Here is a 12,738-nt window from a genome sequence, read left to right as displayed (position 1 = left end):
TTTTTTTTTTTTTTTTTTTTTTTTACTTTCTTTTTCCGATGGATTTCATGGTCCCAACGGACGAGTCATATGCAATACGCTATCATCTTTTCGGGTTTCTCGCCATTGATCGAATATGAACATAAGATGCTACACTTTGTATCTATAAAACGATTTGTCGTCATCTGTCATTTATGTTTGTCCTAATCATTTTGTATACTCAACATGAAAAAGTTGTATAAGAGAACTGATTGTGATGTCCCACGTTAGTTGGGGAGGAGAACAAAACATCATTTTTAAGGGTATGAAAACCTTCTCTTAGCAGACGCATTTTAAAGCCTTGAGGGGAAGCCCAAAGAGGACAATATCTGCTAGCGGTGGATCTAGACCGTTACAAATGGTATCAGAGCTAGACATCGGACTATGTAGGAGGTTGTTCCCTAAAGGGGGTAGACACGAACGCTGGCCCCAAAGAGGATGGATTTGAGTATCACAATTGGAGAAAGGAAAGAGTGCCAACGAGGACGTTAGACCCCAAAGGGGGGGTGGATTGTGATGTCCCACATCGGTTAGAGAGGAGAACAAAACACCCCTTTATGAGGATATGAAAACCTTCTCTTAACAAATGCATTTTAAAGCGAAAAGCCCAAAGAGGACAATATGTGCTAGCAACGAAGCTAGACCATTACATGATGTAAGTACACGAGCATCATTTTGTACACTCGATATGAACAAATTGCATAAGGGATCCAATCGTTCAGTAATGCAAGTACATTAGTCGTAGGTGAGCATAGTCTTTTGTACTCGATATGAAAAAATTGCACAAGTAATGGGCTTTTGTTTTGTATTTTGCAAAGCCCATTTATAATGATTTTTTCATTTTTTATTTTTATTTATAAATATTTAGAAGACTATATTTCTCTCCAAAATATTGAAAGCCCATAAATGTAAATCCAACTAAAAATTAAAATTTTGATATACAGAGACCAAAGCACAAGAGACAGAGACCAAAGCACAAGAGACAGAGACCAAAAGGCAGTGATTTATTTCTTCACACTGCTCTTATCCTTTGCCGCCCTCCATCACTCCACAGATTCATCAAACACTCTCTCCCCCTCCCATTTACATTTCAAACCAACTAAAAGGGAAAAAAACATGTACATTTCTTCAACTTGTAAGCTACGAACTAAGAACTATACAGAAGCAGACACACACACACTCACTGGAACCTATATAATTGTAAGGAACTCACGTTGGGGTTGAGTTTCGCGGCTTCTTTCCACACTTCAACACCATTTACAGGTATCAAAAAGTAAAACCGTGCTTGCTTTCCTAAGTTGTGACGGTCATGTTGAATAATTTTTGCTTCACAGGACCCTGCCACCGTGCACTGAGACCGGGTTTAATCATTTCGTTTTATGTAAACTAGGCTAACCAAGTGAAGTAACAATAGAACAGGTATTTCAGAAGATTGTTCAACATGCCAAAGCAAAGCTCAGTGTAATACATATACATTCCACAATGGATGTTTTGACAACAAACATCATCTAATGCGCAGTCGTTATGACCATAAACATTAAAGATTAACATATGATCATCGATCATTCACGTAGCGGTTTAAAACATTGAGTAGTAGCAAATAGCAAACAAGCAATGAATTTGCAGATCTCCCAACAATCCAAGGACAGTAATAGTTGAGAGTACTTTTTTTTTGGCGTTACAATAGCCATATTTAAGATGAATAAACATCCGAACAAGAGGAATGTCATTTAGAAGCCAAAGAAAAAAAGGGCCGTAACAGAGGAGTCAAGAGACGGAAGCAACAGGAATAACATAAAATGACTCTCAATGTAACAGCCCAAGCCCACCACTAGTCCATATTGTCTTCTTTGAGTTTTCCCTTTCGGGCTTCCCCTCAGTTTTTAAAATGCATCTACTAAGGAGAAGTTTCTACACCCTCATAAAGAGTGCTTCGTTTTCCTCCCCAACCAATGTGGGATCTCATACCTAATAACCAAAAACAGCGGATGACTACAAAAAAGACTTTGAAGCAAACTCATCCCAGAAGTCGGAGCAGCTCATTATCTCCATCTTTGGACAACTCAAGTGTTTGTGGAGCCATGATAGTAAAAAAAAAACAGTGGATTATTACAGGAAATGGGGCAATGAAGTAAACCACATTTTAAACTTCTCCCTTAGACCTCTCTCTACCGATTCTATTATTACTGTAGTAAGAAATTTGGTAGCTAATATTCTGGCAGTCATTACAGAAGGGAGGAAAGATATAAGCTTCTTCGCCGTAATATCCTAGCAACCTCCATTTGGAGGCAAACCAATACCCAGCATTTCAAGAAATCAACCTCAAATTTTTAAGATCTAACCAAGCCTTCCAACTCTTGCACAAAATACACAACTGAAACCCAAATCTTTGCTCAAGTGTCCAATTGAGAGTGTTACTCTTACGGAATTTTATATTTAAAGGAGAATGAAGGGTAATTTGGCAACAATACTCGCTCATACTATAATCATCATATTGCCACAAGGGGCACCACGCCCACTTAATCAGGAGGGCAAGATTATTACTTCCCACCTAACAAGCTTAAGATCTTTCACATTCTTCAAGGCCTTCCTACAAAAAGAACGATCTTTTCCTATTTAAGACTAACTAACGAAGGAAGTAGATATTGATCTCAAACAAAGTAAATTATCTTTCATCTCACATCCCTAGAGAGAGGTTTTCGTTGAAGAAGATAAACGCTCTTAATTTCGTGGAAAAATACTAAACACGTTTTTTTTTCCTTCTTTTTTAGTGTAACAAATATGGAATGAGAATTTGAACCAAATGCTTTGACGGCCAAGCTATGACTCTAGACCCTAGTTAAGGGAAAGCGTGCAACTCAGTCTTCTACCTGTGTCATAATAATATTACAGAACAACTAGCTAGTGATATGAAATAGCTTATGAGTGTGATTGAATACGCATGATTATCAAGAGAGACATATAAACTCAAATAAGCAAGAGAGGGTACTATTATTTAAACCATAAGGCTAGTTCTTTTGGTTTTTTCTCCCTTCTCTAAATCCATGATGTTTTTTTGTTACGGGAGATGGGATGTTCGTTTCGTAGAGGACTATGGATGGAGAAATCTCTCNCCCCCCCCCCCCCCCCCATCTTCTTTTTCCTGATCTCCATTATTGGTCTTCTTTGAATCCCTTCTCTACACACCCTTGGTTCCAACTGCTTGTTTTTAGATAGAGAAACTTCGATTCTCTTATTGAATATCCTTATTACTTGGATTTCATCTTCGTCACAGATCTAGGAATGCCTATATATCATGGATCTTGTTGGAGAGCACTCTAATATTTTCCTCAAACTATACTTCTGCTGTAATTACTCAAATCAGGGTGGTCATCTACAATGTCATATAAAGGAGGTTATAGCAGATTGAGTAGCTAACTTCTCTCTAGAGCAAAGAAAAGTGTCCTGTTACAATGTGTGTGTTCTTTTTTTATATGTATGTTCCAAAATAATCAATCTTGATTTCGATTGAGCAGTTAGCACAGCCATAATCACGTAGTAAGTTGGCCAAGAATTTAATTGAAGAAAGATAAACAAATGCTACAAAAAAAAAAAAAAAAAAAAAAAAAAAAAAAAAAGAAGCAGAAAGCCAGTGGAGTAATAGAGTTGCACTGAAAATGCAATGATCACATGAGCTATGTAGAAACCCAAGAAAACATTAAGAAACTAAATTATAATATATGAACCAAATCTCTAATTTAACTAAACTAAGCTAAACTATGAGCACAAGCAGAAGCAGTAGTAGCAGGTAGAACATCAGTTAAAATATAACTAAACTAAATTATAATATATGAACCAAATCTCTAATTTAATCTAAAATGTTTCCATTTTAATATTCCTCTAAACATTCAAAAAGAAACGAACATCAATGAGACGCCACTTGGGGGTTGGGACCTACCATTAATAAACATAACATACCCTGCACCTGTAGTGGCGTGCAATCCCACGGGCCACTAACGCGGTTTATTGGGTTTTGTGAGGCTCAGAATACGACAAAATGGTGGGCATATACCCTGCTGACCTACTCCACCCAATTCATTGACTCTTTCCCTTTTCTTTTTTAGTATTTTATTTGTATCTATCAATGGGTGTGTGGTTAGCGTTAGCCATCCTAATCTACATCTACATCAACATCAACATCAACTAATCTTTACAAGATGATATTTAGCAAGGGGAGATGACCTTACAATTTTTCTTTTCTTCATGAGCTCACTTGCTAGGAGATGGCAATTCTTTACCGTTTGTTAAACTACGCTTAAGTTAATCTCTAAAAACATTTAATTATAAAAAAGAACTTTCCTATTTTGAATTATCATTCCACCCCTCTCACTTGTTGGGTGGGGAGTTTTTAGATACAACAAATATACTTTAACCAGTTGAATTATGCTTAAGTTCATAACTCAACGCTCACTTGTTCACCATCTAAAATCAGAGAAACAACCGATTCCATGAAATGTTCAAACAAGCTTGCAAGCATCATGATTATTCCCACTGGACAACTTTTTGATTCATCATTTTGGTACACAGACAATTTGTAAGATATTAAACCTTAAAGTAGCTGGCCACCACAACTTAAACTCATTCCCCTCTAAACTCCTCGTTACTTATATGAACCTTCTTGGCCACAAATCAAAACATGCTATCTTATTTTATCCTTTTCGTCGTATAATTGAAAAGGATTTTTTGGTTTTTTCTAAAACCAAAAAGATTCCCTTGCTGAAATTTCTCCAAAACCTTAATGAAACCTTTCAATTCTAGCAAGTTTGTAGTCAAACTTTGTCCCTTCCTCTGAATTATTTGTAGATTTAAAAAATTCCGTCGGTATCATTCTAATGGGAAATTTATGCATTCTAATCCTCAAATATTTTCAAGTTCAATAAAAAACATGAATGAACCTAAACAGAGACTAACAAATCAACAGGCTATTTTCAGAATAAACCAACCCACCAATATCCATAACTCAAATCAATGGAAACAACTCAGATTCAATCGATTCAGAGCTTCAAAATTCAGGGTTTTACTAAAAAAAAAATACTATTAGCTAAATTCAAGCCCAGATTTCTTGACAATTTGATATAAGGTCAAACCAGATCGTTCAATGAAACCATACCAAAATACAAAATTAAATCCACGAAATCAATAAAATAAATCTAGATTCCAAACTAACACGACCCACAGATTATTTATTCTATATTCTATGAAACCAAATCAGTGATTGTTTTTTTAATGATGATTACTATCCAAAGTAAAGTTCAGAATTCGTGTTTGAACCTTAAACAAAATTTAATCACAAGCTGATATATGTATAACGTAATTGTGAAGAAGGATGAAGAATGCTTACCAGTAAGAGGAACGAGCCGGCAATCCCTTCAGTCCCGGAAAATGACGTCATCGGCGATTTCCATCAACGGCGTCAATGCTTCCGGCGAGAACTTCCTGGCAAAGAAAAAAGAGTAGCTCGAATTTGACTGCCTCAGAGTTTTTATGAGCGCCGGCGAGACTTCCTCCGGCGAGTACAAGTGAGGATGCCCATCCCAACATCCCGTCCAATTAACCCTAGTTAGCGTGTAGTGACTGCAACCTTGCGGATCCTCCATGGACAACAATGTCGGAAAGTAATGCTCCTCAGGATAACACGGCTCCTCGCCCAAGCACGGAAGCTTGAACTTCCTCCATAGTTTTCTCTCTTTCACCACCAGCACTGCGTGATTTCGAGTCAGAATGAAGAACTGAGATCCAACCCTGAATCGCTCGAACGGCACTTCAGGAAGCATTGCGGTGGCTCCCCTAGCGATGTACCGCTCGTACAGATTCGGCTCATCGGAGAGGATTTCGATGTAGCTTTTATAAGTAGATTTCGAAGAAAAAGATCGGAGGGAAGTGACTGAGTTTTTAAACAAGAAATTGTACATGAAATCAAATGAATGAATAGGTATACATCGTTGAGAAACTAGGGCAAAGTAGAGGTTCAGAGGGTCATCGATGACGGCGTGAGCAAGGAGTCTACGAGCGGCAGTGATGAGAGTCGGTGACGCTCGCTCAGTCCTCCTCGCCGGAATGAATCTGCCATCGAAAACGCCGCCGGGTTGGTTTAATTCGACGGAAGGATCAGCGTGGATGTAGATATTGTAACGCAATCCATGGCCACGGAAGAAGCGTTCCCACAACGGGGCGAAAAAGAGATCGGAATTTGTCAGAAAGAGAAACGCAATCTTGGGTTTAGGGTTTGAAGTGATACCTAACCGCGAGACGGAAGAAACACCACCGCCGCTGCCGCTGCCGCTGCTGCTGCCGACGACGACGAGATGTGAAGTCCGAATAGTGGCCCTGTGGAAGAGAGCAATGTCCTGAAGGTCGCCGAAGAAGGAGAAATGGGATTGGTTAAGAGGGAAGACGAAGAGAAGAGTAAAAGAAAGAAGAAGAGCCAACGGAAGAAGAAATGGGGATGAAACCATGGCCAACCAACAGCACCAAAAACAGAGAGAAACAGAGATTTGGGCTTCCTTGCTAGCTTTCTGGTTCAACAGTGTGAAGGAGAAGTGATGGATTTTGGTCACATGGGTGTTCTTGGTGTTTGGCAAGTGGGAAAATGAGAGAAAATGAGAGAAAATGAGTGGGAAAGTGAAAGAAAAAGAGTGGCAAGTGGTGGAAGTGAAAAAATAAGAAGAAGAAGAAGAAGAAGAAGAAGTGAGAAGCAAGCAAACAAAAATGGGAAGTGGACCTTCACTTTTATATATTGCCCATCAAATTCTATCCTCATTTTAGGGTATATATATATATATATATATATACCCTAAAATGAGGATATATATATTATAGAACCGGCACTCTTTACTTATATATATATATATATATATACCCTAAAATGAGGATATATATATTATAGAACCGGCACTCTTTACTTCCTCCAATCGATATGGGACCGTCACCAAATCGCCACACTGCCTCGTTTCTGGCTCTGATACCATTTGTAACGGTCTAGATCCACAGTTATCGCCACCAAATCCACCTCCTTCAGGGTCACCGCCCTGTGTTTGGCTCTGATACCATTTCTAATTGCCCATATCCATGTAGTATCCTTTTTGGGCTTTCCACCAAATCCACCCGCCTTCGGGTCACACCGCCTCGTGTTTGGCTCTGATACCATTTGTAACTGTCCATATCTATATACTATCATTTTTGGGCTTTCCACCAAATCCACCCCCGTTCAAGGTGACATCGCCTCGTGTTAGACTCTAATACCATTTGTAACTGTCCAGATCCATATAGGCTTTTTGGGCTTCCCACTCAAAGCTCTAAAATGCGTCCCGAAGGTTTCCACACCTTTATAAATGGTGTTTTGTTATCCTCCCCAACTAATGTGAGACGTCACAGTCCAACTCAAACTAAAGTAGGACTGAATTAAGTGTACTTTTATTTGGGTTGGGTTAGATCGAGAATTCAATTTGGTTTGATGGTTTGACATTTTTGGTCGGATCAACCTGATAATTGGTTGGATTGTGAACTTTTTTCGAGTTTTTTCTGTTCACTAAAAAAAAATTTCAACTCAACTCATTCGCATTCAAAATATTCGAAACATTATTTTCAATAGTTTTTATTATTTATGACTTTTTTTTTAATTTTCATAATTTAATTTCTTTAAATTTTGTGACAATAACAAATTGTTTTAAACTTCAATAAAACCATTTTTTATTTTATAAAAAATGGTTTAAGAAATTCTCGTAAGTATTATTATTATTATTATTATTTGTTTAATTTCATGTTTACACTTTTATTAAAATTAGTAAATTTTTAAATATTTTTACAGTTACTTTTGTTAAAATTAATTAATAATAAATAAGATTTTAAATAAATGTTTTCAAAGTTTGTTTAAATAATGTCATGAAAATTTGTATTATAAAAATAAATATATTTATTTAAGTTTTTGTATGTATATAAATGAATATTAATTTTACAAAAAGGAATATATAAATTATGAATATTAATTATGCTTATAAACCTAAAATTAATTAGAGGGGTAACTGGTAAAATATTAATTTTATTTGTAACAAAAAACGAAATATATTTGTAAATGGTAATTTTTATTTTTACTTTCTTATAAAAACGTAATAATAAATAACGGTAAATTTTATTTCTTTATTTATAAATATAATGAAAAACTGATTAAAAATGGTATTTACGGTTAAAACATAAATGAATTTAAGTTTTTTATTTTTTATTTTCTTATTTAAATCTGGGTCATATTTTAATTACTAAGCAAAACATTAAATTACATAAAATTAAATATTTAAATTTAAATAGAAAAATATTAAAAACCCTCAACTTACCATATAATATTTTAATGTGACTAAAAAACATCTAACATAAAAAAACAATAATATTTGGAATGTTTTATTTATTTATTATCATTTTAATACTATTTTATGTGTGACACGTTTTATACTGAAATTGTTTAAAATAAGGTTGTTTTTAGTTTTGGTCTTGTCTAGTCAAACGAATATTAAACTTATTTTCTTGTTTAATATTCCTTTTACTAAATAAATAAAAATAAATAAATTAAGAATATTTATATTATAAACTAATTCCATTATTGAGTTATAGTTACCTACGTCTATGAGAAAATGATTATGTTTTGAAATATTAATTTTTTTAATTAACGAATTTATAAAAAAAAAAACAGTCTTATACGAACTCATAGTATAAAATACTCTGTTCACATATCTACACATGAACGGTTTATTTTTCTTTCGTCAGCAAACCATTTTGTAATGAACGGTTTATCTAACCATTTTGTAATCTCTATGAACGTTGCAGCGAGAACTTTTTTTGGATCATAGGGTTCACTACCTAACCTGACCCAATCTTCTATTTCCGGATTAAGTTGGTACGTGAAGTTGTTCATTTTTTTATTTTTTAAAAAATTATCTCATAAAACTCAACCATCAATCCGTCACAAGTCACAATGGATTACTAATATCTTATGCAAACATAGTCATTTCATGATTCTCCTTCAGCCCACTCTCTTTTTACGTAGCCAACTAGTCGACTCTAACAAAATAATCCATCAGTCAACTTGACAATAGTTGGATCATAGTCAACTTTCCGACCTGCGTATCTCAATTTCCCAATCCACGTTCTTTCGTGATTCTCGAGAGCCCCTTCAGGCCACTCTCTTTTTACATAGCCAACTAGTCAAAAAAACGTCCTGAAATTCAAGTGATTGTAGATGATCTAAGTAGCAAATAGAACGAAAGTCAAAGAGGGAGGGGGAAGAGAAACAAATGATGCTTCCTTGAACAACAGCATATATTTCCCTTTTCTTATGTTACAACAAATAACAAATTACAGGAAAACTGAGTCCATAGCACAGGGTTGATGTTTTACCTGAAACATTCACAGACTACTACTTACTATTACAGTACAAGGAGTGTTCTTCCACTTTGCTAAACCTAATACAAAATTTGTGAACTTGTGCTACCAACAACAAAACCACAAAATAATTTGCCACTTAAATGAGAAAACACAACCAACAATTCTTGGCTTCGACGTTTCCTCGTATTATGTCGAAATCAAACAATCCAGGTGACAAATGATATCCCGCTCCCTCCACCCCTCCTCAATCCAACCGATGTTCGTGACGGTGATGGAAATATAACTTTTTCCTAGATGAAAAATAACTGGGGTATACAAACACAAAAAGAAACGAATAATACCTTCTCTCTCGATTGCTCCTACTTCTTTCGTGATTTGCTTTTAACTTTCACGTATTTTCGGTTCGCTTTGTCACCGCCACCCGCGCCTAATGAGAAGCTCCCTCCAGCACTGGCATTGAAGTCTAAGCTACCAGAAGCATGAAATGGAGAGGGATTTTGTGGGGTAGGTGCATTTTGCTGGCTGCCGAACTGGAAAGGACTTGCTGCTACCGGAGGAGGGGCCGCTGAACCAAACATAAACCCTGATGATGGAGGTGGTGTAAGGGGCTGTTGCCCAAAAGTAGGCGTAGGCAGCGTGACTGCCTGGACGGTATCCTCAGCCATGCTATCCTCCATATTTGCTTGATCATTATTGGCAGGGGGTGTTGAACCAAAAGTGAAGCCATGATTAGAATTACTGAAAGCAGGCTGTGACGACGCAGCGGAAGTAAATGAGAACATTGACGTTGTCGATGCACTAGTTGTTGATGACCCAAAGAGCATAGGTGAACTATTAGAAGCAGCGGAAGAAGATGAAAGACCAAAAGGGAACCCTCCAGTTGGAGTTGAGCTGAATCCAGTGGAAAATGATGGCGTGGAGGATGTCTGCCAGTTAAAGAAGCTAGAGCTGGTACCAGCACCCGAGCTGACAGAATTATTAGCAGAAGAACTTGTACCAGTAAGCCCAAACGTCGTGCCAGAAGAGAACAAATTCGACGCTGGAGCTGAAGAACCAAACAGAGAACTGCCAGAAGACAAACCCGTATTCGCAGCCAAACCAAATGATGTAGATGATGAACTGAATGGCAAAACAGGTGTACTCTGAGTAGAAGATGCAACCCCACTATTAGCAGGAAAAACCGGAGCACCAAATGTAGGGACATTGCCTGGAGCAGAAGTCGAATTTTCTGGTCGTTTATTAGAATCTGTAGTAGCTGCAGCTCCGAATTGAAAAACGCTGCCTCCAGTACTAGATACTTTAGCAGCAGACGTGTCGCTTGGAGGAATGCCACTTAAATTACCAAAGGTTGTCTCTTGCTTGGTCTTGGTTTCCGCTGCTGATAGAGCTGGAGCGGAAGATGAAGGAACACTAGGGCTCCCAAATTTGAAAATAGGTGCAGCTGAAAAAGATGGCACAGGAGAAGGCATAGAAAGGCTAGTAGTGGTGGCGGGTTCGCTGTTGCTAGGGGCAGTAGTGAGGGACGGTTTGATGGATGGATTTTGATTTGTTATATTATTCGAAAAGGTGGTGGCTGGGGAGGAAAATATAGATGGGGTAGAAACAAGAGATCCATTATTAAGATTTGAATTAGTGCTAGGGGAGCTGAAGGAAAATAAGCTGGGAGCTGATGTCGATGTCGAGACAGATGACGAAAACAAATTCTCAGATGTACCAACCGAGAGACCGGCACTCAAACTCTTATCACCAGCTTTGTCTGACATGGACTCTTTTGGAACTCCAAATGACAGGATGCTGCAATAAAAACCGTCTAAAACATTAGTCACTAGTAATTTTCATAAAGCATCACGAGTATCAACAACCTAGAAACAGACTAGGCGACCAGATCTTGGGAGGTGAAAGAGGGAAATTCCAATTAAAAGAATGCGAATTTTTCATAGTGTCCTAAGCCCATACAAAGCACAAACACGTCGATTATGATGCACAACGCTTTTCTCAGCCCGCAAAAAACATATAATCTTGTTAAAAAAACGAAAAAACTACGATACAAAGTTGTTAACAGAATCTAAAATGATAAACCAAAGTAATTTCTTGAATAAGTTAAGGAAAAATAACGACAAGAATACAGCTTCATCCATTGATGATTACAAACTTTAAAAATGCAACAGAATCAATTAGCTTCATATAAATTCATGTATGTGCCGTCCTCACAAAAGCTCAAACACAAAAGAGGGAAAGATTCAGTCATCGAAAAGTCAAAAAGCTTAAATGGTGGTAGAAATCAAGGACTGGCCATAGTTTCGAAATCCTCGGGACAACTGCATTAGATAGAATAATGTACTTCTTGAACATCATTCAGAGTACTTTAATAGATAGCAAGTACTATAAAGCCAAAATCTAAGATAGTAAGTGGGGCCTCGTTGGAGTCTATATGGGTTGTAGATAATAGATATCTAGGTTTTCACAAAATAATTAAAATCCCATTTATCATGCATTTCACATAAAAACTAAATATTGAAACATAACCCTATGGATAGAAGTATAAACAAAGCAAACATTCTCCAAGTCCAAGGTAAACAACGAAAGTATCAAACTGACCTGCTGCTATTACTCTCGGCTTTAAAAACCGAAGAGCTGCCCACTTTAGCACTTTCTTTTTCATTGACTAAAGGCGATGCAAATTTAAACGGTGACCCTGTATTCTTATTTCCATTTTCTGTGGCAGCATTTGCAGGAATAGGAAATGTAGCTTTTCCTGGTGCAACATTGCTTTCAGAAGTTGCAACAGGAACAGCATTTTGTTCATTCGTTGAGGGGGCAAACTTGTTTCCAAACGCAAAGGTGGGAGCAGAAGAAAATGATTCCTTCTGTGATGGTAGCTTATCTCCAAAGCCAAATATAGGAGCATTAGCGGGCTTTGGTGCCTCAGGTGAAATATTTTTTTCAGGTCTCAAGGTTGATTCAGGATCTTTTGCATTGGTTGTAATGCTAGGTGGAGATGCTGTAGCAAAGGAAAAGATGGGGCTCTTCTCAGCAGTCACAGGAACATCAGATTTTCTCTGGCCATTTATTTTGTTCAGTTCAGATACAGTGGATGGTTTAACCTCAGCTGAAGCCTGAGGCTTATCTACTGTGATGGCTTCAGTATCACTCGGCTTGCTCATTGCCACTAATGAGGCATCCATTTTTTCTCGCCTATCAAACGATATATCAGTCACTGGCCCATTAGAACATCCTTCTTCATCAATATCTACAAAATCCTAACAAAAGGAGACAGACGACCCGTAAATATTGCAAATTGGGGGGGGG

General features: G+C 37.2%; 2 protein-coding genes across 4 annotated transcripts in view; both read right to left on the bottom strand.

Moving 5' to 3' along the window:
• Nucleotides 1–1,000: 1,000 nt before the first annotated feature.
• Nucleotides 1,001–6,738, bottom strand: LOC111461937. Of its 3 annotated transcripts, none has more exons than XM_023105599.1 (2): nucleotides 5,399–6,738; nucleotides 1,001–1,409 (listed from the first exon to the last, which is right to left on the bottom strand). In XM_023105599.1, the coding sequence occupies exon 1, from the start codon at nucleotides 6,510–6,512 to the stop codon at nucleotides 5,427–5,429; it is 1,086 nt and encodes a 361-aa protein (XP_022961367.1). In that variant the 5' UTR covers nucleotides 6,513–6,738; the 3' UTR covers nucleotides 1,001–1,409; nucleotides 5,399–5,426. The 3 variants fall into 3 exon arrangements, with proteins under 3 accessions (XP_022961367.1, XP_022961360.1, XP_022961358.1); XM_023105592.1 differs by having other exon boundaries at nucleotides 1,001–1,356; nucleotides 5,399–6,732; XM_023105590.1 differs by having other exon boundaries at nucleotides 1,001–1,369; nucleotides 5,399–6,730.
• Nucleotides 6,739–9,344: 2,606 nt separating this feature from the next.
• The window catches only part of LOC111457932 (nuclear pore complex protein NUP1-like), a 9,167-nt gene continuing 5,773 nt past the window's right edge, over nucleotides 9,345–12,738 (bottom strand). The window contains exons 8-9 of the mRNA XM_023100386.1: nucleotides 12,028–12,689; nucleotides 9,345–11,223 (exon numbers count right to left, since the gene is read on the bottom strand). Coding sequence (XP_022956154.1) covers nucleotides 9,789–11,223; nucleotides 12,028–12,689 — 2,097 coding nt within the window. The 3' untranslated portion in view covers nucleotides 9,345–9,788. The remainder of the gene's footprint in view (nucleotides 11,224–12,027; nucleotides 12,690–12,738) is intronic.

Source organism: Cucurbita moschata, unplaced genomic scaffold (assembly GCF_002738365.1).
Source record: "Cucurbita moschata cultivar Rifu unplaced genomic scaffold, Cmos_1.0 Cmo_Scf00002, whole genome shotgun sequence".
Taxonomy (NCBI): Eukaryota; Viridiplantae; Streptophyta; class Magnoliopsida; order Cucurbitales; family Cucurbitaceae; genus Cucurbita; species Cucurbita moschata.
Note: the sequence above shows the minus strand (reverse complement) of the source record. Positions and strands in the feature narration are given on the sequence as shown.